The sequence below is a fragment of the Schistocerca serialis genome, chromosome 5 (assembly GCF_023864345.2).
Source record: "Schistocerca serialis cubense isolate TAMUIC-IGC-003099 chromosome 5, iqSchSeri2.2, whole genome shotgun sequence".
NCBI lineage: Eukaryota > Metazoa > Arthropoda > Insecta > Orthoptera > Acrididae > Schistocerca > Schistocerca serialis.
The window spans coordinates 527,686,642-527,712,451 of NC_064642.1; the positions used below are offsets into that span (position 1 = coordinate 527,686,642).

The window sequence follows — 25,810 nt, forward strand, 5'->3', positions numbered from 1 at the left end:
TGTCAATATTGTTTAGTGTGGCCACTGTTATTAGTGTTATTATTGTCATCAGTGTTTCCCGCTGTCATTGATTTTCACTCTAATTAATCTTATTATTATCGTCATTTTTTTTATGTCATCCTCTACTGAGGATGTCATATAAAATGTTACCTTCCTCTCCCATCCAATTTTACAATGTTGTGCCCTGTGAGCAAAATCGCATGTATTTTGACGCACTACAACATTCGGTGTAAGTGATTTAAAATATTTTGTGTCTAGGATACTGTTAGAATATTTAAGGAGAGGAATAATTTTTCACATTAAAATTAGTGTGTGAATTTATATTCGGTATACGCCACTCACTACTGTCGCCTAGTGGCAGCACAAGGCAACTTTGTAATGTACCCGTAGTGAGAGCCAGTTTGGCTTTTGATATGGATTAAGATGTTTGTCTCTCACCTGATACTAAGTATCCATAAGGTATTTAATCAGCTATGCTTCACCCCAATAACTCCAAATCTCATTTACACAGAAGTTAGTTCCAGCAACCTAATGTTACTTCTCTGTACCAGATATTTGATCTACTGATGCTGTTAAAGTGAAACGGGTAATCAGCAGCACCAAAAAAAGAATATGACGAAGAAGAAAATCATGGCGACAAAAGCAATAGAATCCTTCCACATGTTGTCAAACATTAAAACGTACAATATTGTTTTGTGTCTAACACAATATCCTCTATTCCGTGGATGGATCCTTAATCTGCCACTACCACTAATAGGAGTGGTGTTCAACAGAGAAAAATGGTTCAAATGGCTCTGAGCACTATAGGACTTAACATCTGAGGTCATCATACCCCTACAACTTACAACTACTTAAACTTAACTAACCTAAGGACATCACACTAATCCATGCCCGAGGCAGGATTCGAACATGCGATCGTAGCCGTCTTGCGGTTCCAGACTGTAGCGCCTAGAACTGCACGGCCACCCCGGCCAGCTGTTCAACAGAGAATTTAAGTTTTTGCTCAAAAGTAAACACCAGATACCTAACCACAATAATAGCACTGCTCACGAGGTGAATGATTCCCTTTTCCCACAATTACGGCAACTGTGACAGGAGCCAGTCCTCCAATTTGTCCTTCAGTTCGTCGTCCGAGTCGACGCACTATCCTTTGAGACATTTTTTTAGTGGACCAAATACATGAAAGTCTTAGGGCGACGTATGTAGGCTGTGGGACGGATGCTGAAGCTGTTCTCAACTGAAATTCGCCAGTACACGTTTTGTGACCGTGGATAAGTGTGGACACGCCTTATCGTGGAGAAACACCCCCTCCGTGGGCAGCCCAGACTGTTTTCTGTGAATGGACATGGGTAGGCTACTGAGGTCAGACAGTGCATGTCAGTGTTGGTGGTTTTTCCGTGCTCGAGAAAGTCGATGAGTATCGGACCTCGAACGTTGAACCAGAAGATGCCTGCTGAGGGCACAGCTTTGAATGTTTTAGGGGGAGTTGACGACCCTACATTCAAGACCACAGATACCTCACTACGTTATCCCAAAGTGGCATAGACAAGTTCCCGTAGGTTTCGTTCTTACGACGTTCCATACCTTCTCATTTGAACGGTCCTTTACTACTATTTTCATTTGGACACTCCTTATTTACTGTTTGTACTAGTACTATTACGACTGCCATCAGATACTGATCTTAGGGAAGGGGGGTGTCGGATTGTAAAAGATAGATGAGCCGCATCTGAAAATTTGAGGCACCGTACACGTGTGGGCGGTGCTTGGGATCAAATGTGGCCTATGATACTTTAACCAATACATTAGTAATCGTCCCTCTTCAAAGAATAATACATACAGTAGCATCCTGGCCACGTGCACTTGTTTACCCACGGCATCCTCCAGGTCACTACCTCCAGCAAAACTATTCATTACAGATTCATTCACGAACTGTGCTGGAATTTCTGGAGAAACACTATGGACTTAGGGATCTTTGAGCGGCCTCCTAGTCCCCTGGACTCAGTCCTACTGTGTAGAACAGAGTAGTGAGCAAGGTACGGTTTGGGAAGCTCTAAGACAAGCAGTAGAAATTCTCGCTATGTGAACGCAGGCACATCTTCGCTGGTCGTCGGCGCTGATTTCGAAGCAGACTCGTCACTGAAGACAATTCTACTCCTGTGAATGAATTCCAGGCCGAAGACGTGTCAGGAGATGCCCCAAGCAGCAGAGAGACATCCATGAGTAACGATCCGGGGTAAGGACCCCTTTGGTTGTCATCCGCTATATCCTCACTGCACAGAGGTACGTCGACGTTTTGTTGTCCTCCATGGCGTGCAATCCTGGACTTACATTTTAGCCCGATGATGCTCATCTGCACACGGAGAGTTTCTACTGCTTGTCTTCGAGCTTGGCAAACCGTACCTTGGACATCAAGGTCGCCGGATGTCACCCCAACTGAAACCGTCCGGAGCATTATGGGCAGCGCCTCTTACATGCTCCTGTTGGACAGAATTTGGCACGATATCGCTTAGGAGGACATTCAACAACTCTGTCGATCAAAGCCAAGCCGGACATCTGCCTGCGTAATGACCATAGGTGGACCAGTGCGTTATGGCCTTGGTTAGTTTGTGGAACTCTTTCTCTTGAAAGGGTTATCAACTTTTTCTGAAACTGTAATCATTTTTTACATCACATCTGCCGATTTCTATTTTCGGATACTTCCTTTTTTTTATTTAGAGTGTAACTACACAGCGTGCGCAGGAGGGCATGTCTCCCTTTATACTCTAACGATTTACTTCAAGTCCTCAACGCATTTCTAAGTAATTACTCAGTACCTGGACAGAGACACCTTACAGAATCCCCAGTTTTCTCATCCCATTAAAACTTATGGAAGCTTCACCGTCATGTGTACACCGTCGTGTGCTAACGCGTCTAATTATGTATGTCACTACTGGTTTCATCGCATTATTTTTTGTGGGTGATTAATTCCTCCACACAATGGTAATTGGTCGATGTTGATGACAAATTCCAGCGTAGGCACTGCGGTCTTTAATGTATTCTTCGAACATACGAGGAATTCTCCGTACTGCTATCGGTCGTCATTCGAATTCCGTAAATTCGTTTCAGAATTGATTCAGCCGAGTACAGAGCAGTGGTTTGATAGTACTAAAGTGTATTTTCCTAATAAGAAATAGTGCTGTGATAGTTCACCTGTCTCATCATCACTTGGTAACACATTAAGTCTCTTCTGTTAAAGGTTGTGACATTTGTGTTCTTCGCGTGACTTATTCAATCTGTGTTGATTAGGCTGTCACCCTTTCCGCTCTATGTCGTGCTTTTTCTTCATTTATATTACGTTACATCATTGTGAACCCGATGCTTCCTTTATTCGGTGTTAAATCAACGTGACAGTTACGCGAGGAAAAAGTGTGCAAAACGTACCTGTGACAAGAATCGGGCATAATGTTAGCGAATAAAAAAAACTTACAAAAGTAAGAAATAGAAATGACATGGAAGGGAATGAGAGATGAGTTGCCCAGAAAATTTACTTTAATTTATGAGAAAAATAATACGTGCAGAGGAAAAGGCTGGCGATCGAGAATTGAAACGATGATTGCATGTAAAAGGTGCATGGTGTTTAGATGTGTAAGGAAGTCAAGGAGTTTATCCATACCATGTGGCCAGATGACGAACGTGTCGTCCACGTAACGGAAAAAGCAAGTAGGTTTCCATTCGGATGACGACAGGGCTTCCTCCTCGAAGTTCTCCATGTACAAATTCGCTACCACCGGTGAGAGTGGGCTACCCATGGCGACTCCCTCCGTTTGTTCGTAGTATTCTCCATTGAAAAGAAAATACGTGGAAGTCAAGACATGCCTAAATAGTTCAGTGGTCTTCTCGTCAAACTTCTGACTTCCTTACACATCTAAACTCCATATACCCCAACATCAAATTCACTATGGAGACTGAGACGGAGGGTAAATCACCTTTCCTTGACGTCTTGGTCAAGAGAAGGGCTGACGGCACCCTAGGTCATGGGGTGTATCGGAAGACAACGCACGCTGATCTGTATTTGCACGCAGACAGCTTCCACCACCCTTCACAGAGGAATGGGGTACTTAAAACTCTAGTACATAGGGCGCGCACTATCTCCGACGCAGATAGTCTACCCCAGGTATTTGAATACTGAGAACTGTATTTCGAAAAATGGGTACTCAGAGTGGCAAATTCAACGTGCTCTTCGCCCAACCACTACAGCACAACCTGTGGAGATGGATGAAATCACGAGGGAAGAGGTAGGCACTGCGTTTATTCCGTAAACAGGCGCACTCTCTGGGAAAATCGCCGGCATTTTGAAGAAACACTGGGTCGGAACTGTGTTTTGTCCTCCGAATAAAACTCGTGCACTGGTGGGCAGCGCCAAAGATGACCTCGGTTTGAGGAAGGCCGGCGTGTACCAGATTCCGTGTCAATGTGGCAAGTCGTATATTTGTCAGACGATGCGTACCGTCGAGGATCGATGCAGTGAACACCAGAGGCACACTCGACTGATGTATCCGAGCAAGTCTGCGGTCGCTTAACATTGTTTGTCGGAAAATCACGCTATGGACTATGAACGCACGAGGATTCTGGTAGAGACGTCGAGATACTGGGACAGCGTTGTTAGAGAGGCCATCGAAATTCGCACCAATGACAACCTCATAAACCGTGACTGTGCCTATAATCTTAGCAAGGCTTGGGAAGCAGCGATTGGGTTAATCAAGAGTAAATCGAGCAAACGTATAGTTGTGACGACCACGGCGGACAGAGCTATCACTCCGACGTCATCTCAGACGCCGTCGCAATCTGTTCCACCGCTCGAACGTGGCACGGGGCGCGGACGGCGGAGGGGGTGCGCCGCGGGCGGAGGGTATTTAAATCGGCCGCCTCCGCGACCACACTCAGTTCCCTCTGAGCAGCCATAGCGTACGTATCTCCGTACCGGCACGTTCAGAGGCGCTCAGTCCGTCAGTTCACCTGATGATGGCGACATGTATGATCGCCGAAATATTGTGCCCGTTGGACACTAGACCGGCAGTACACCCGCGGATGTTTCGATTATCAAATACGCAGGGAGAAACTAAAGAGTCATAAGAAATAATAGTTCACTTGGAAATACCTCTAACTACTGAAACAGATATAAAAGCGAAAATTTAGTCGGGACATGACCTACTTTCAATGTTAGATTAATTCCCGTATAATGCTGTAGTATTTAAATAATCTTAGCAGTTGTAAAAACGTATAGACAAAAAAATCAAACTCCGTTGAAATTTAGAAATATTTTTAACTTGACGTTCTATATAACGATAACCGTATCATTAGTGTTGTATGGTTGTTAGATGAGGCTAAAAAGAATGAGTAGGGAGAATTAAAATAACACTGGTCAAGTTCCGTAAAACTAAAAAGAGTTGTACATTACTGACAGGCAATATATACAAAAGGTATATTAGTCAAGTACTATTATTACACAACGGGCAACGGCTTTGCCGCAGTGGATACACCGGTTCCCGTCAGATCACCGAAGTTAAGCGCTGTCGATCGTGGCCGGCACTTGGAGGGGTGACCACCCGGGCCGCCATGTGCTGTTGCCATTTTTCGGGGCGCACTCAGCCTCTTGATGCTAACTGAGGAGCTACTCGACCGAATAGTAGCGGCTCCGGTCAAAGAAAACCATCACAACGACCGGGAGAGCGGTGTGTTGACCACACGCCCCTCCGATCCGCATCCTCAGTTTAGGATGACACGGCGGTCGGATGGTCCCGATGGGCCACTTGTGGCCTGAAGACGGAGTGCATTATTACACAATGTAACAGCTGCTCTAAGAGTGTAGGAAGAATAAGGCAAGACTAGTTACTCCACATTACAATAAACTCCAAGGAAGGATACAGTAAGACAAGTTGCTCCATATTACTATGATGAAGTCCAAGTCCAAATTCCAGCGTGGCAGATAAGTGGATAAAAGTATAGTCGTAAAGGCTCTGTCACGTGGATCATCACTTCTTGTGAAGCTATACTTAAGAAAAGGTGAAACAGATATCTCTGAATGGTTTACACATCATGCAATTTGCAACACTGTATCTGGAATTTTGACCAATCATCGTATTTCCGTGAATGAAAGTAGTTTTGTTAGGCAGTTAATGATTTTGAACAATAGGAGCATTAATAGAATAAGTAGTCCGGAACCGCGCGACTGCTACGGTCGCAGTTTCGAATCCTGCCTCGGGCATGCATGTGTGTGATGTCCTTAGGTTAGTTAGGTTTAAGTAGTTCTAAGTTCTAGGGGACTGATGACCACAGATGTTAAGTCCCATTGTGCTCAGAGCCATTTGAACCATTTAATATCAACCAAGTTTCGCTGCCATCCGATAATTACAGACCATACCGGACCTCAGTTGCTTAGCTGCAGTTTAATTATAACCACCCGTTAGTAGTGTAAAACTTATCATTCTCATGATGCCGCTACCATTGTCAGCGGTAGCTGTGAGAAGCTCGTGTTACCCGCGCGGCGTGCAGCAGAATGGAGCGACGGTGGGCCGGCCGGTGGGCGTCACCGGCCACGGGATAAGATAGCCGGACGGACGGACAGCGGCGGACGCCAGCCCCATACAGTGGCTGCCGCAACATCGCCATGGACACCGCGTCGCCGCTGTTTATGCTGGCGCTGTTGCTCGTGACCTTCTCAGGTAATTGCTAAATACAAAGAACGTTGGAAAGGCTCTTAACGCTTAGACAGGAACATGATAAGCAACATGTTCTGGCTAACATCCGCCCGGAAGGCTAACAGCAAGATGTAACACCCACCTGACAGAAGAATATCGCTTTTTTCACACACACACACACACACACACACACACATGACCGGGCCAAATATCTCACGAAATAAGCGTCACACGAAAAAACTACAAAGAACGAAACTTGTCTAGCTTGAAGGGGGAAACCAGATGGCGCTATGGTTGGCCCGCTAGATGCCGCTGCCATAGGTCAAACGGATATCAACTGCGTTTTTTAAAATAGTAACCCACATTTTTATTACATATTCGTGTAGTACGTAAAGAAATATGAATGTTTTAATTTGACCACTTTTTTCGCTTTGTGATAGATGGCGCTGTAATAGTCACAAACATATGGCTCACAATTTTAGACGAACAGTTGGAAACAGGTGGGTTTTTCAAATTGAAATACAGAACGTAGGTACGTTTGAACATTTTATTTCGATTTTTCTAATGTGATGCATGTACCTTTGTGAACTTATCATTTCTGACAACGCATGCTGTTACAGCGTGATCACCTTTAAACACCCCATTCATGCAATAAATGCTCAAAATGATGTCCGTCAACCTCAACGCATTTGGCAATACGTGTAACGATATTCCTCTCAACAGCGATTAGTTCGCCTTCCGTAATGTTCGCACATGCATTGACAAGACGCTGACGCATGTTGTCAGGCGTTGTCGGTGGATCACGATAGCAAATATCCTTCAACTTTTCCCACAGAAATAAATCCGGGGACGTCAGATCCGGTGAACGTGCGGGCCATGGTATGGTGCTTCGACGGCCAATCCACCTGTCATTAAATATACTATTCAATACCGCTTCAACCACAAGCTAGGTATATGCCGGACATCCATAATTTTGGAAGTACATCTCCATTCTGTCATGCAGTGAAACTTCTTGTAGTAACATCGGTAGAACATTACGTAGGAAATCAGCGTACATTGCACGATTTAGATTGCCATCGATAAAATGGGGGCCAGTTATCCTTCCTCCCATAATGCCGTACCATACATTAACCCGCCAAGGTCGCTGATGTTTCACTTGTCGCAGCCATCGTGGATTTGCTGTTGCTCAATAGTGTATATTATGCCGGTTACCTTACCGCTTTTGGTGAATGACGTTTCGTCGCTAAATAGAACGGCTGCAAAAAATCTGTCATCGTCCCGTAATTTCTCTTGTGCCCAGTAGCAGAACTGTACACGACGTTCAATGGCGTCGCCATGCAATCCCTGGTGTATAAAAATATGGTGTGGGTGCTGTCGATGTTGATGTAGCATTCTCACCACCTATGTTTTTTAGAATCCCGGTTCTCGCGCAGTTTGTCTGCTACTGACGTGCAGATTAGCAGCGACAGCAGCTAAAACGCCTACTTGGATATCATCCTTTGTTGCAGGTCATGGTTGACGTTTCACATGTGGCTGAACACTTCTTGTTTCCTTAAATGACGTATCTATCCGGCCAACGGTCCGTACGCTTGGATGATGTCGTCCAGGATACCGAGAAGCATAGATAGCACACGCCCGTTGGGCATTTTGATCACAATAGCCATACATCAACACGATATCGACCTCTTCTGCAATTGGTAAATGGTCCATTTTAACACGGGTAATGTAACACGAAGGAAATACCGTCCGCACTGGCAGAATGTTACGTGATACCACGTACTTATTCGCCTTGTGACTATTACAGCGCCATCCATAACAAAGCGAAAAACTGGTCCAACTAAAGCATTCATATTTCTTTACGTACTACACGAATACGTAATAAACAACGAGGGTTCCTATTTAAAAAAAAAAGCAGTTTATATCCGTTTGACCTACGGCAGCGCCATCTAGCGGGCCAACCATAGCGCCATCTGGTTTCCCCCTTCAAGCTAGACGAGTTTCGTTCTTTGTAGTTCTTTAGTTTGATGCTTATTTCGTGACGTATTTGGCTCGGTCACTGTCAATGGACCACCCTGCACATTCGAAATGAAACAGATGTAAACAGCCAGAATACGGCTCTGCCGTCGGCAACGCCTGTATAACCCAACATGTATCTGACGCAGTTGTTAGATGGGTTACTACTGCTACAATGGCAGGTTATCAAGATTTAAGTGAGTTTTAACGTGGTGTTGCAGTCTGGCGCACGAGCGATGGGACACAGCTTCTCCGAGGTAGCGAAGAACTGGGGATTTACCAGTACGACCTTCTCACGAGTGTATCGTAAAAATCAAGAATCAGGTAAAACATCAAATCTGCGACATTGCTGCGGCCGGGGAAAGATACTGCAAGACCAACGACAATTGAAGAGAATCGTTCAACGTGACAAAGTTGCAACCATTTCGCAAATTGCTGCAGATTTCAATGCTGGGCCATCAACAAGTGTCAGTGTGCGAACAATCATCGATATGGGCTTTCGCAACCAAAGGCCCACTTATATACCCTTGATGACTGCACGATATAAAGTTTTACGTCTTGCCCATGACCGTCAACATCGACATTGGTCTGTTGATGACTGGAAACATGTTGCCTGGTGGGACGAGTCTCGTTTTAAATCGTCCGAGTGGATGGACGTGTACGGATATGGAGACAACCTCACGAAACCATGAACCCTGCATGTTAGCAGGGGACTGTTCTAGCTGGTGGAGGCTCTGTAATGGCGTGGGGTGTGTGTTTTTGGAGTGATACGGGTCCTCTTATACTTTCAGATGCTACTCAGACAGGTGACACGTACATAAGCATCCTGTCTGATCACCTGCATACATTTATGTCCATTGTGTATTCCGACTGACGTGGACAGTTCCAGTAGGACAATGCGACTCTCCACACGTCCAGAATTGCTACAGAGTTGCCCCAGGGACACTCTTGTGAGTTTAAACACTTCCGCCGGTCACCAAACTCCCCAGACATGAACATTATTCAGCATATCTGGGATGCCTTGCAACGTGCTGTTCAGAAGCCCTGCAGGATTCATGGTATCACTTCCCTCCAGCACTACTTCACACATTAGTTGAGTCCATGCCACGTCGTGTTGCGGTACTTCCTCGTGATCACGGGTGCCCTAACGATATTAGGCACGTGTAATAATTTCTTTGGCTCTTCAGTGTATATATATATATATATATATATATATATATATATATATATATATATATATATATATACATAAAGTATTTCGAACGAGTAAAACGATAGTTGATAAAGAAAGAGAACCTCACTACAAAGAACTGAAATCGCATTTGAAAATGTGTTCTTCAGTAGATTTGATTTTCTTAACAATGTTACTTATCCCAGATCTCTCACTAAAACGTAAATTAAGCTGTAGTATAGTCAGATAACTAAAAATATCATGTAAAAGAACTTAAAAGAAAAGTTGGATTATACGCCTTTGAGGCACAGCAGTGCGAGTTTAATAACATCAGTCCGCCCAGGTAGCTGAGTGGTCAGCGCGACAGATTGTCACTCCTAAAGGCCCGGGCTCGATTCCCGACTGGGTCGGAGATTTTCTCCGTTCAGGGACTGGGTGTTGTGTCATCCTAATCATCATCATTTCATTCCCAAGTCGCCGAAGTGGCGTCAAATCGAAAGACCTGCACCCGGTGAACGGTCTACCCGACGGGAGGCCCTGGTCACACGTAAGGCGGGAGAATATTTGCTCTCGCGTGGAACATCCAGTGTGGATCTGGAATGGAAGCAAGTTCTGTTGAATAAATCGGCAGGACAAGGCACGTGACCTTCACTGCGCTACGACTAAATACTAAATAAGATTCACCTACCAGCCTAGAACACCAGGCTGACTTTCAGGGCTTGTAGCGGATCAGACGTGAACTATACCCGCCTGTCAAACGGTTGCTCCGTACAAAATACGAGTATTAAGGAGAGTAACGTTTGGCAAAATAATGACGATCATACGTCTTGTTAAACATTCTCTCGCCATAACAATAATAATTATACTGAAGTCTTCTCTGGAAGTATACCACGTTAATTAGCGCTTCTTGCTTGTCATCTAGAGGTAGCGGCGTCAAGGTAGATTTATTAGCGTTTAACGTGAGGAGGTTTCTACAGACCGAGAACCAAACATGATAGGTGTGAAGCCCCAGGATACTTACATCAGGATGACAGATCAGAAATACGAGCCTCTCTCCTCCAAATCCAATGCTCCAGCCACTTCGCCATCTCACTGAAATCGATTAGGTGTTCAGAGTGTAATTTAAAATATGGAATGAAATACAATGCTTTCGGCCTCAGTCCTTCTAGCGCAAGTATAGGGTCTAGACGAGTGAAACTTATCCGTTCCGTACGTGAATTACAATGTTGGCAAGAAACTGTAGTACCACACTCTACACGATCTGGTATTTTCACGGAGCGAGATGGGTCACTGGGGCGCCCATTGGGTTATCATTATACAAGGTGTTCAGATATTCCCGTTAGAAACTTCTAAGACTTATAGAGAAGGTGAGTAAACAACATTAACAATAGGAACACATATTCTGAAACGTACCGTTTCCTTTCATGACAATTTCACTTTAGATGTGTAATGCATCCACGTCTACTGAGAGAATCAGAAAAGTCTCAGAGTGGCCTGTCCTTGAACTTTAATTTACGAGACCCTTTTAAAGACAGAGGAAGAGCGACTGATATGAGTTCTCGGCGTTGTACTAGAAACTGAAGAGACACCAGATGGGTTGGAGAGTGTTTACCAGAACATGCTTCGTAGGTACAATGTCTGTAACAAAGTTGGTGGTCACACTTATAGCAGCTGCTGTAATGCACGCGTACCTATCTGTATGTACAGTACGCTGGGTCCTTTTATGTTTTGGAATAATGTAAACACGTAATGTTAAAGTGTTAATACAAACAAATGTGCTTAATTTTTATTCTGGTTGGAGCTGCAGTCATGGAAAACTCTGGGACTGCGCCGCCGCCATTTGACTGTAATAATTTTTATTTTATTGTTATACTATGGAGATTTCGGGCTTAGGCCATTTTTGTGTTTGTAAATGGCTTAAGACCGAAATCTGGATCGTATGAGAATACAATAAAGATAATTATAGTCAAATGATAGCATAATTATTCCAAAAAATGTGCTTATGTGGTAAATGGATTTTTCATCGTGCGTCCTTTCGAATTGTTACGTAATAACTGTATTGGGTCACGAGCAATTCATTTCTTCAATCATACAGGTGGTGAAATGAACATCTAAAATCAAACCATCGTAGAACGGACACGTTACGTTCCCAGACTTGTGTTCCTATTCAAAATGTTATGTACTCTACTTCACAAGTGCTATCACACTTCAACTCCTACAAGTTTGTAACGGGAATTTCCGAACTCCTTTATGTTGAGTTCAAGCTTTTCGACTGGTTTCGTAAGTCATGCACCTTTCCCTGCCATGGATAAATGTTTTCATGCAGTTACTATACCTATGGTTCTATGTATTTTATTTTGCCTGTTTCAGTCTTTATACACAATTACTTCCGTCTATTGCTCATTATAGCCAAAATTAATTATTCTTTGGTTCCAGTAGGTAAATGTTGCCTGTCTGTCGGCTCCTCTGTTATGAATTTTCCATAGAGTTATTTCTCGTCTGTTAACGTTAGTGCATCGTCTTTCCGTACATCTCCTGTCCATTTGCTTTCTAATATTATTTGACACCACCATATTTCACATGCTTCCAGCTCCTTTTTCTCTGGATTTCTAACAGCTCTCGTTTCACTTTCCTAAAGTGCTGTGCTCCTCTACAGCACCTTGTGAAACTTCCCCTTACTTCTGATAACGTGGAACTTCGTGGTCTAGCGATGAGGTGTGGACCCGGAAACCGAGAGGTTGCGGGATCGAATCAGGCGGCCTTTAATCTAGCCTTCACCTGTCAACTATGTGAAAAGCCGCCAGAAACAATACGTGGTTCGCATTCCACATCAATATATGTGTCCTCCACTTCCTCGGTTGAATAACATGGCTGGATTAGGGACACAAAAGTCGCTGAAGTGGCATTCACTAGAAGCACTTTCACTCGCACACTGCGCCAGACGCTAAGAATAAATAAATAAAACATACTATAGCGGGATTTTATACGAAAAGACCTTTTCTGACTCAAGAAAACTCTCTCCTCCTGCTCGAGTATACTTCTGATACCTATTATTTTTTGACCGCTCTGTGAAAACGTACATCTGAGATGAGAAGGAACGTCAGATTTTCGCATTCACCAATGATGATCTGACTACTGATTTCGCCTCTTTTGCCTCAGGACTTTCGGAATTGCTGTTCAGCAGCTCTTACTGTTCTTCATCATCTTTGTCTTAGCTTCGTTAATCCTTAAGCTGTCATCACCACCAGTGTCAGCCATTCGACATGGAAAAACATCCATCATCTTGCTCCTGCAATATTTTACAAGATCATCTACTTTCCTTCCGCTAGTTCCTTCTCTCTGTTTTTCCCTGTTTTGTGGAATGCGGCAAAGAACTATATCATCTCTTGCCTGAATACGTGTCTCTCCTACTCCAGTTCGTTTTTATTGTAGTCACAATCACGATTTCCCAACTAGTCTGTTCGCTGATCAATTTTCTTGCTTTAAGTTTCTTCCAGCAATATCCGAGATTTAGTATCTACATTATTCTTTGAAAAGTCCGCACTGTATTCAGCTTAATGTGTCTATCCTGTAAGTCAGAACTATAAATACTCACTAACTGTAGAAGTTTCATTTTAGATACACGGAGGCCCTAGCTTTGCAATAACTTTTCAAGTTACCAAAAGGGCACAGAGCTACTTATTTCTTTTGCAATCCAGCCTGTCATTGTTTTCAGATTCTGCTAATACGAAACTAATTATGCGTTTCTACTATTTTCTTGCCGATCTGCTGTTTATGTACTATATAAATAGTACATATTATATAATTAAACTGAATATTATACCTGCTTTTGAACTTACCCTCTTTAGTTCCTTTACTCGTCGTCGAAGTTTAGCTGAACTAGAAACGAAACATAAAATGTGTTCACGAACAGGATGGTGTTTCAGGGATTTCACATTTGTATGTATTTGTTCTTTGATTTTTGAGTTGAATGATATGAAAATCCTCCTCTAGGATCAGTGGGAATAGTTACCAGGAAACAGAATCTTCTTCCCTTACTCCTCTGTCAGCAACGAAATCTTCATTACACTGATGAAGTGTAATGCAATCTGTAGTATCGACGTATATATAATTCTGTATATTAACACACGTTGAGTCAATGCCTTGTATTTAAAAGACCGTTTGTAACGATTTGATGGAAGACGAATCATAACATTTCTCAAATTCAATGAATTTCTGGCGAAATTGGTAATTCAATTAATATTCATTGCTCCAATGTATAATATCGTTCATAGCGAGATCTTTTTGTAATACTTTTCCTCTGGCTTTAAGTATTTCTCTTGAAATTATCTTTTGGGGGTCTCATTTCTTCGCAACGCAAATAGATACACGCGCATCACCTGTCATTACTTCCGGAATGTCTTAACAGTCGTGGTCAACTAGTAGTGTTTCTGATTCATCTCTTAACTGTACAAACATCTTAAAATAAAATTAAAAATGGTGGGATAATTTCCCATTTTTTAATTACTCAGCTATCTGCTATCTTATGTGAAGAAATGTAGAGTATGCTCAACATACCTTTTATCTCCACACTTGTATAGTTTTCAGTTGATTCTCTTGACCGTATTTTGATTACATCTTCTCAAATTCTCTCGAAGACATTAACTAACAAACTGGGTTAATGCAACAAATTGTAAGATGTTGTAGACGCTATTTCTGTGACATCCTGAATTTTCTTTAACAGCTGGCTTGTTCGATTTGAGATGCCTTAACATTTGCTTTCTTCGTTCTCATCCAGGATTTGTTGTTTGCGTGAATGTAAGTACATTTATTGGATAATTGCCTTTTCATTTGCCTCTCTAAACTTCCATTGTTTCTCTATTTGCATAATTCTGTCTAAATCTCTTATCATCAAGTGTGAATTCCCTGCATCCGGTTCAATGAGAATCACGAAAGCAGGAGAGTGTGGAATTTAACAATACTGTTTTGGGATTTTTAATTTCATTTCCACCCTCACGTATGAAGATCGATCTCCTACGGTGAAATAGTGATCCCATATTTAAACGTAGAGGTTCGTTGACAATATTTCCATGCTCTCTAGCTTTAAAATATGTGACTTACAGGGAAAAATCAGATGTGTGGTCTCTGTTGGACTATCAAAACACCTGTTTTGAATTTAGCGTAATTTCCAATAAATGTTTCGTTGGCGTGCCGTAATTTTCACAGTAAATATTGCACGAAACACAATGTTCTTTGCGCAACGTACATCTCCAACGTTTTCTCGAACTGTCCGAAACATCAAAACACTGCGTACTGTAAGTGATATTCCCGGTAGGAGTAAGAATGTTTTTTGCGCGTCAGTGATTCGTACAAGCTTTTTTACCGAGACAATGAAGCAACATATTCGAGAAACAAATATAATTTTTAGTATATACACTTTGTTTCTGCAACACGACAAACACGCTTTAGCCCCATGTCGCCGTTCGCTTATTTTTGCATCTAGGAAAGTCGTGGCACGAGGAAAATGTAGCGAAATACAGGAAACCTTCAGAAGGTTGACATCTCGTGCTGGGATTGGACTGGCAGTTTCCCCTCTACGTACAAAAATGTAACGTATTGAGCAATCTACCTAACCTTTCTATTACAACCTAGACTACAACTCGCTAGAAATATTGAATACTGTAATCATTCGAAGAGAATTCTTCACGAAAGACCTGAAGTGGAACAGCCACATATAAACTACCTGTAGCAAAAGCAGATGGCAGGATGCGATTAATTCGAAGTATCGTGAAAGAGAAGTAGTTCACCCTCGCGGAAAATGTAGTACAAGATTCAACTGCGAATGATCATTAAGGAATGTTCGTCAGATTGGAACTCTTGCCACGTACGATTAATAGAAGACAGAGTAGACTCAAATGAGAAAGGTATATTCTCTCACTTTTTCTTAATAACTGCGAAACATTCCATGGAGACCCTCCACAGATGCCGCTGATAGAAGGTAGAAAAGAGGCGCTGTGGATCGACGGGAGGTGTACTGTTAAAATTCCGACAGAATGCATCTCAAAAAGAGGGAAGCAACGTGCTACCTTCTTCATAGCACAACTCGCGAATTGACGATAACAAGGAAACCGAAAAATTTCAAGCTAAGATTGAGGCTTACTGTGAATCGTTCATCACGTGCAGCATTTATATATTTTACATTCACTTACGTATCATAAAAACTAAACTTTTTAGAAATATTTCTCTATCTCTTGCACCTTGTCCCGCGGTGATTCAGGGTCGGCCATAGTTAACCGGATTTGGAATGTTAATTTTAAGGGGTGGCCGGATGCCGTTCCTGCTGCCACCCTATACCCCCCCCCCCCCCCCCCCCCGGGACGGAATTAGTGTACCCCAACTGTCGGCGTCGTGTGTAAGTCGTGAAATAGCGTGAATGTGTTTCATATGTCTGCGAGTCGTGTAACTGAGGCGGGACGTGGGGACCAGCCCGGTATTCACCTAGTAGGATGTGGGAAACCTCCTAAAAACCACATCCAGGATGGCCGGCATGCCGGCCGTCTTCGTTATTCCGCCGGGCGGATTCGATACGGGGACAGCGCGGCTACCCGAGTCCAGGAAGCAGCACGTTAGGAAGAAGGAAACCTTGAAATCAGCCATCTTGTAATGGCAGACATCTGATAATGACCATCTTACTGCTTCCAACCAATGAACTATAACTAACTTCAGTGGCATCATCTCAATCCTAAAAGTGAGAGAGGCACAAGAACGCACAGATATTAATTGGAATCTTTGTGCTGAATTATCACTGAAGCTACTAATTAATTCTATGATTTTTTAATAGTTAGATATCCATACGATTTCTTGTCATAACGGTATTGTTAGACAAAGGGTACCGAGAGCTACAGCTCAGTGCTTTATTAATTTGGCTTTGATTAACAACTGCAGTAAGTTGCCTGCTCTAAAATCTTATAGGAGAAAAATATTAACCAACGTAAAATCTCTAACTTGGATCCTAATTAAGCATGGCATTATCAAATGTTCAGCCACTCAGGAACCACAACCTAAAGAAAAAAAAAGAATAGCAACTGAAAATTTTATTGTAGCTTCACTCTGTAATTTAAAAAATTGACACTAATTATATGTACTGGAAATATAATGAACATACGTTAACAACAATTCATTCTGTAAAATAAACCATGGATAACTAATTTAAAGACATTATATTCTCTCCTAGTCACACTAAAGCTACTGACCCTAGATGAACTTTTTGTCTTCTGACGGAATGATGAAGTTCTCAGCAAATTTCGATATTGTGTCAACCTGTTCAGCTCAGAGATGCAGTCGTAATATAAGTTCTCAACTATTTGTTTTACTAATTCCTGTCTCTCTCTCTTTCAAAAAATTTCTTACCCTCTGCAGCTCCATCCAGAACCGTGGAAGTTATTTCCTGATGTCTCAAAACATGTCCCATCATCAAATAACTTCTTCTTGTCAGTGATTTCCGTTTAATTCTTTCTTCACCTCTTCTGTGGAGAATGTCCTCATACTAGTGATCCCAATTTTCACCGTTCAAATGCTTCGATCCTCTTCTTTTGTGGTGTCCACTCAATCCACGATTCACTACCATACAGTAATGCGCTCCAAACATGCAGTCTCATACATTTTTTCCCCATTTTACTGCCAATGTTTGATACTAGCAGACTTTCGCTTGGCACGAATTATCTGTTGCCTGTGTTAGTCTGCTTTTTATGCCCTACTCTCTTCTTTCACGTTGTGTAATTTAACTCCCAAGGCATCATTATTCCTTAACTCCTCTACTTCTTGGTCGCTTAATGTCACTGTAATTTCATAGCATATCTCATTTCTGATACTCCTCATTAATTTGGCCTTTCTTTTGTTTATCCTCAATCCACAGTCTGCATTTATTGGACTGTTACTCCAACAAGTTCTGGTAATATTCTTCATTTTCACTGATGATAGCAGTGATATCGGCAGATCCCACTGTTGCTATCCTTTCACCATGAATTCACTGTAATAGAGAAATGTGCTCCAAACATACATTCTCACACTTTTTTCCTCAAATTAAGGCCAATATTTGATACTAGTAGACTTGTGTTGGCCAGAAATTCCCTCTTGTTTGCTTCCACTTCTTGGATGTATAGGTAGAACTGTAACAGAGAATGATCGAATCTCTGCTGTAACCCTATTTTTCATCCAAGGACTTCGATGTTTGCCTTCCCTTCTCATTGTTCCCTCTTGGGGCTTATACAGATTGCATATTACTCGTCTTACCCTATAGTTTAACACTGTATCAGAATTTTTAACATCTTGCACCATTTTGCACTGCTGAACGCTCTTTTCTAAATCAGGAAATCCTATGAATGTGTTTTATATTTTCCTAAACTTGCTCACGTTACCGAGTTCAATGGCTGAAATCCATCTGTGTTGCCATTTCCTTTTCTAAAGCCAAACTATTTATTGTCGAACAGATCCTGAATTTTGTTTTCCATTTTTCTGTATGTTAATCTTATCGTCAACATGCACACATTACCTGTTAATCCTATTGTGTGACAGCTCTCACACTTATCGATCTTCGATACCTTCGGGACTGTGTGGGACATAATTTTACAACAGACTGGCAGATTCTACACACCAAGTTGAATAACGCTTGTTTTGATTTAGAAATTTCGAATGAATATTGTTTACACTTTCTCTTATATTGGACAGAAAGTATTCCAAAATTCTCTGAAACACTGACTGTAAAACTGCAGTCTGTTTATTTTTAAACTTTATTTTCGTTTCTTCTTCTGTCACATTATGAGGAATTCCTCCCTTCGTAGAGACCTTCAATGTATTCATTTCACTTAGCTGCTCTCTTTACTGGATTTAACAGCGGAAGTTTTACTCCACTTTTACTGACTTTCCTGTTCTCTTAATTACGACGTCAATGATTTATGGAACACACACACACACACACACACACACACACACACACACACACACACATTACATCAGAAACGAAGTTATGACATTTAAACTATTGTAGAAAGTATAGTAATGTACAGAGCAGAAACATACAAAGTAACAGAAAGAGTTGAAATGAACTTACTGGCAATGGAGAAGGCATTTTGGAGGTGTTGATAGCTAGTATGCCTTCGCCAGTGTGGTTCTTATATTTGATTTTATTGGATCCATCACTGTTAATAATGACTGCCAAATATTAAGAAGATTTCACAGACCTCACTGGTTCGAAACATAACGTCAGGCCTTGACCCACTCTTTCAATAAACAAATACTCCATTTCCTATAAGTTAATGTTTGAACTCCATTTAAGATAATCTGTGTGCAGCTTTTTAACCATTTAGTTCCAGTCATCGACATTCTCTCGAAGGATGACTTAGCCGTCACAAATTGTGAAGTGAATAGCTTGTCATCAGTAACAGACACACACCTGATCTGAGGCTTTCCCGGCGAATGTGCTGCATTCATTGACGAAGTAGTCTAGGGGTAGCGTCTTTGTTTCATAATCAAAACGTCTTCGGTCCCGGGTTCGATCCCCGTCACTGCCTGAATTTTGATAAATAATCAGCATTGGCAACCGAAGACTTCCGGCATAAGAAGTCAGCCTCATTCTGCCAACGGCCTTGTCAAAGAGGGCGGGGGAGCGGATAGAGGTTCAGGGCACTCTCTTGTCCTAGGGGTGGGAAATTGCCCCTAAAGGCGGAAGAATCAGCAATGATCAACGGCATGAGGTTGCAGAAGGCAATGGAAACCACTGCATTAAAGACACGTAACGTGTATCCACAGGACATGTGGCCTGTAATTGAAGAAGTATCATGATGATCTCTCCATTGGCAAAAGATTCCGGAATAGTCCCCCATTCGGATCTCTGGGAGAGGAGTGCCAAGGGGGACGTTACCATGAGAAAAAGATTGGATAATCAACGAGAGGATAACGTTCTACAAGTCGGGGCGTGGAATGTCAGAAGCTTGAACGTGGCAGGGAAACTAGAAAATCTGAAAAGGGAAATGCAAAGGCTCAATCTAGATATAGTAGGGGTCAGTGAAGTGAAGTGGAAGGAAGACAAGAATTTCTGGTCGGATGAGTATCGGGTAAGATCAACAGCAGCAGAAAATGGTACAACAGGTGTAGGATTCGTTATGAATAGGAAGGTAGGGCAGAGGGTGTGTTACTGTGAACAGTTCAGTGACCGGGTTGATCTAATCAGAATCGACAGCAGACCAACACGGAGAACGATAGTTCAGGTATACATGCCGACGTCGCAAGCTGAAGATGAACAGATAGAGAAATTGTATGAGGATATTGAAAGGGTAATGCAGTATGTAAAGGGGGATGAAAATCTAATAGTCATGGGCGACTGGAATGCAGTTGTAGGGGAAGGAGTAGAAGAAAAGGTTACAGGAGAATATGGGCTTGGGACAAGGAATGAAAGAGGAGAAAGACTAATTGAGTTCTGTAACAAGTTTCAGCTAGTAATAGCGAATACCCTGTTCAAGAATCACAAGAGAAGGAGGTATACTTGGAAAAGGCCGGGAGATACGGGAAGATTTCAATTAGATTACATCATGGTCAGACAGATTCCGAAATCAGATACTGGATTTTAAGGCGTACCCAGGAGCAGATATAGACTCATATCACAATATAGTAGTGACGAAGGGTAGGCTGAAGTTCAAGACATTAGTCGGGAAAAATCAATACGCAAGGAAGTGGGATACGGAAGTACTAAGGAATGACGAGATACGTTTGAAGTTCTCTAACGCTATAGATACAGCAATAAGGAATAGCGTAGTAGGCAGTAGAGTTGAAGTGGAATGGACGTCTCTAAAAAGGGCCATCACAGAAGTTGGGAAGGAAAACATTGGTACAAAGAAGGTAGCTGCGAAGAAACCATGGGTAACAGTAGGAATGCTTCAGTTGATTGATGAAAGGAGGAAGTACAAACATGTTCTGGGAAAATTAGGAATACAGAAATACAAGTCGCTGAGGAATGAAATAAATAGGAAGTGCAGGGAAGCTAAGACGAAATGGCTGCAGGAAAAATGTGAAGACATCGAAAAAGATATGATTGTCGGAAGGACAGACCCAGCATACAGGAATGTCAAAACAACCTTTGGTGACATTAAAGCAACGGTGGTAACATTAAGAGTGCAACGGGAATTCCACTGTTAAATGCAGAGGAGAGAGCAGATAGGTGGAAAAAATACATTGAAAGCCTCTATGAGGGTGAAGATTTGTCTGATGTGATAGAAGAAGAAACAGGAGTCGATTTAGAAGAGATAGGGGATCCAGTATTAGAGTCGGAATTTAAAAGAGCTTTGGAGGACTTACGGTCAAATAAGCCAGAAGCGATAGAGAACATTCCATCTGGCGAGCGGTTCTAGGCGCTACAGTTTGGAACTGCGCGACCGCTGCGGTCGCAGGTTCGAATCCTGCTTCGGGCATGGATGTGTGTTATGTCCTTAGGTTAGTTAGGTTTAAGAGTAGTTCTAAGTTCTAGGAGACTTATGACCTCAGCAGTTGAGTCCCATAGTGCTCAGGGCCATTTGAACCTTTTTTTTTTAACATTCCATCAGAATTTCTAAAATCATTGGGGGAAGTGGCAACAAAACGACTATTCACGTTGGTGTGTAGAATATATGAGTCTGGCGATATACCATCTGACTTTCGGAAAAGCATCATCCACACAATTCCGAAGACGGCAAGAGCTGACAAGTGCGACAATTATCGAACAATCAGCTTAACAGTTCATGCATCGAAGCTGCTTACAAGAATAATATACAGAAGAATGGAAAAGAAAATTGAGAACGCGCTAGGTGACAATCAGTTTGGCTTTAGGAAAAGTAAAGGGACGAGAGAGGCAATTCTGACGATACGGCTAATAATGGAAGCAAGGCTAAAGAAAAATCAAGACACTTTCATAGGATTTGTCGACCTGGAGAAAGCGTTCGACAATATAAAATGGTGCAAGCTGTTCAAGATTCTGAAAAAAGTAGGGGTAAGCTATAGGGAGAGACGGGTCATATACAATATGTACAACAACCAAGAGGGAATAATAAGAGTGGACGATCAAGAACGAAGTGCTCGTATTAAGAAGGGTGTAAGACAAGGCTGTAGCCTTTCGCCCCTACTCTTCAATCTGTACATTGAGGAAGCAATGATGGAAATAAAAGAAAGCTTCAGGAGTGGAATTAAAATACAAGGTGAAAGGATATCAATGATACGATTCGCTGATGACATTGCTATCCTGAGCGAATGTGAAGAAGAATTAAGTGATATGCTGAACGGAATGAACAGTCTAATGAGTACGCAGTATGGTTTGAGAGTAAATCAGAGAAAGATGAAGGTAATGAGAAGTAGTAGAAATGAGAACAGCGAGAAACTTAACATCAGGATTGATGGTCACGAAGTCAATGAAGTTAAGGAATTCTGCTACCTAGGCAATAAAATAACCAATGACGGACGGAGCAAGGAGGACATCAAAAGCAGACTCGCTATGGCAAAAAAGGCATTTCTGGTCTAGAGAAGTCTACTAATATCAAATACCGGCCTTAATTTGAGGAAGAAATCTTTGAGGATGTACGTCTGGAGTACAGCATTGTATGGTAGTGAAACATGAACTGTGGGAAAACCGGAACAGAAGAGAATCGAAGCATTTGAGATGTGGTGCTATAGACGAATGTTGAAAATTATGTGGACTGATAAGGTAAGGAATGGGGAGGTTCTACGCAGAATCGGAGAGGAAAGGTATATGTGGAAAACACTGATAAGGAGAAGGGCCAGGACGATAGGACATCTGCTAAGACATGAGGGAATGACTTCCATGGTACTAGAGGGAGCTGTAGAGGGCAAAAACTGTAGAGGAAGACAGAGATTGGAATACGTCAAGCAAATAATTGAGGATGTAGGTCGCAAGTGCTACTCTGAAGGTTAGCACATGAAAGGAATTCGTGGCGGGCCGCATCAAACCAGTCAGTAGACTGATGACAAAAAAAAAAAAAAAAAAAAAAAAAAAAAGTGCTGTATCCAAGGTTCTCAGGTGGTGCTGATGGAATGATCAGCCGGCGCTGTGTCCGTGGTATTTATGTCCGCGGGGTCCCGAGTCGTATCCCGGCGCGGACGGCCGGCGGGGCGCCGCGCGGGAGGGAGGGGTGGGGGTAGCTGCAGCCACGCCCAGTGGTAGGCGCAGTTCATCTCCGTCTGCCGTGCCGGAAGGATCTCGCGTCCGCTCGTCCCGTTGCTCTTTGATGGTGTTTAGTAATGGTTTCCAGGCCTTGCTAAGTTGAAACCCGGTGTCCCTGTTGATGAGGATACAACTGACAAACGTATTTCCAGAACATTTCAATAACAACTCGTTCGAAATTATGAATTTGCCCACATAAAACTTTTACTTATTTTGTTAATGACATACTTGCACTTTACTGGGTCTTTTTGTTTGTTGTTGCAAATGTCTCATTATCTGGAAAACGTTAAAGCTTAAATCAAAATTTATGCCAGGTATCCATATTCACAAAATGTGCCGAATTTGTAGTTGATGTTGTGGAAAAAAAGGGGCGATCACTTGCTTCTAAAACATTAGGTGTTAATATAACACAGTTTGTACCTACAGATTTGTAGGCTTTACTCTGATTAATGCTTTGAAGTCTGCCAGATGATGAGGCAATTGTCGAAACTAGTTACAGGAAAATGAAGTTCAAAAAATGGTTCAAATGGCTCTGAGCACTATGGGACTCCACTTCTGAGGTCATCAGTCTCCTAGAACTACTTAAACCTAATTAACCTAAGGACATCACACACATCCATGCCCGAGGCAGGATTCGAACCTGCGACCGTAGCGGTCTCGCGGTTCCAGACTGTAGCACCTAGAACCGCACGACCACTCTGGCAGGCAAAATGAATTTCCTAACAGTATCTTGGCTAGTTATATAAAGTTTTCTGTTTATCAAAGCTCTGGGTCATGACTGAAACAATATTTTATCTGTTGCAAGCATAGAGATACATTTGGACTCGGTGCTGTGCGCAATTCGACTTCTTTAGTTGACGACTAATGTGTAAAATTTCGTTACTTTCAACGAGCGTAATAACAGATAGCAACAAGCGCTACAGATGGTGGTACTAAATCAGCTACTATCGATGAGATGTGTAATGTTATCACTATCGTGAACACATTTTACCTTAGGAGATCTTTTAACAGTATCATAAATAGACTTAGGATAAGCAGATCTATTTGAGATCTGCACCTCACATATTTTATGACAAGCAGAATATTATACGGACGATACTCGCAGTAGATATTTTTGCCACATTTAATGATATTAGTGTTTACTACAGATAAAACTTTTAACTGGCTAGGTTCGAGCAATAATTTCTAGAGTGGCATTCACCGGACTCTTCAGGTCCCAAATGAACACGCTTCTCAAAGTTCAACATTAAGTCAAGTTAAACTCCCTCTGACTGACAACAACAGTGAAAATACTGGTAAGTAGTGTAAATATCAAATTCTCGGCATCAGATTATTAGTGGCAACTTTGTGCGGTTGTTGCACTATCTGTGGTCTGTTCCATTACAACAATACTACACAGTAAATTAGAGTCATCAGCACGAGCATATCCTCGTTTCATGCTGAGATTCTTTAACATAGCTTCACGAACAAACTACAACTGTTTACGAGCATTCACTGTATTGCAAAAATTTTGTCCCAACAAACTTTAGTTTGATCACCAACTACAAGGTGCTCATTAAGACGCACATGTAACAAACTCTAATCCAGTGAGAGATGTGGGGTCATAGATAAGCTCGAATGCTAGGTAGCAATAGTGTTTAAACCATTGTCCAGCTATCCGTATGTACACTTTTCTTGTTTTCCCTACATCTTGTAAGTTAATTTCCGAGAGCGTTGATTAGAAAATGACATTTTGATCTCTTTCCCCAATCGTGTTCAGTACCAACCTTTGTCATGTTTCTGATCAATTAATCTGTGGCAGGACGTCAAACATTAATTTTCTCTCTTTGTTTTCCGTCAGTTTCAAAAAGTCCATTGACCATTTTTATCCTACTCCATACACGGAGCCACAAGTGTGTTTTTTTCTCTTTATATTGCTCTAAATGTAAACAGATGTAATTTGTTTCTGTTGCTCTAGATAGCATTTATCAAATAATTTAGGTGCTATTTCTGTGTTCTTTATTTTTGTAACACCTTCCTCGCGTTATGATTTGCAGAAATCGATACACCACCTCAGTTGCTTATGTATGTGTTAATCTTATTGATGTCACCTGTTGGGATGTTTTACGCAGCAGTGAATGATACTCCTTCCTCGACAGGTGAACGGCGTGCGGTGGAAGCGGTTTCGGCTTCCGCGTCTCAGATAGCGGCAGTGCGGTCTGCCTTGTTCAAGAACTACGATAGCGCACTGCCGCCCCCTGGTGACCAGCTGAAAGTGAGACTCTATATTGACCTCCTCAACGTGGATCTGGTGAGGTTCCTGCAAATCGACCGTACCGCTCGGTTAAGAAACATCTGTGCAGTGATCACTACATCCTGGATTTATCAGATTCTCTTCTTCCCCAATAAACACAATGGCACGCTGAAAGTAATGTCTCCGAGTTTTTAATGTGAAACGCTTAAAGTTTTTTTAAAAATAAAACTTAAGTTGTTAATATGTCTAGGTATCTGCAGCTCTCTGCCGATAGATAGTTCCAAATTGTAGCCTGTAACATATGTCGTTGCTTACGAAATGGCGTGCTTTAACCGAGTTTCAAATTTGAAGCGTTCCTCCAGACTTGGAGCACCCTCTTGTTCAGCGTGACAAATACCAGTTCACACTCGAGCCCTGCAACATCTGCAACAATCTGAAGTCTTGGGTTCAGTGTCATTGATCATCCACCATACAGTATAGGCTTTGCCCCATCCGATTGTCATTTGTTTCTAAAACTCAAAGAACGCCTTCGAGAA

The 25,810-nt window shown here is 42.2% G+C and overlaps 1 protein-coding gene and 1 pseudogene across 1 annotated transcript in view; both read left to right on the forward strand.

The window, feature by feature from the left end:
- Positions 1 to 5,491: 5,491 nt before the first annotated feature.
- On the forward strand, positions 5,492 to 5,609 carry LOC126483044 (5S ribosomal RNA; annotated as a pseudogene).
- A 975-nt stretch (positions 5,610 to 6,584) lies between these two features.
- The window catches only part of LOC126480914 (neuronal acetylcholine receptor subunit alpha-3-like), a 142,098-nt gene continuing 122,872 nt past the window's right edge, over positions 6,585 to 25,810 (forward strand). The window contains exons 1-2 of the mRNA XM_050104321.1: positions 6,585 to 6,701; positions 25,180 to 25,331. Of these exons, the coding sequence (XP_049960278.1) occupies positions 6,647 to 6,701; positions 25,180 to 25,331 (207 nt within the window). The 5' untranslated portion in view covers positions 6,585 to 6,646. The remainder of the gene's footprint in view (positions 6,702 to 25,179; positions 25,332 to 25,810) is intronic.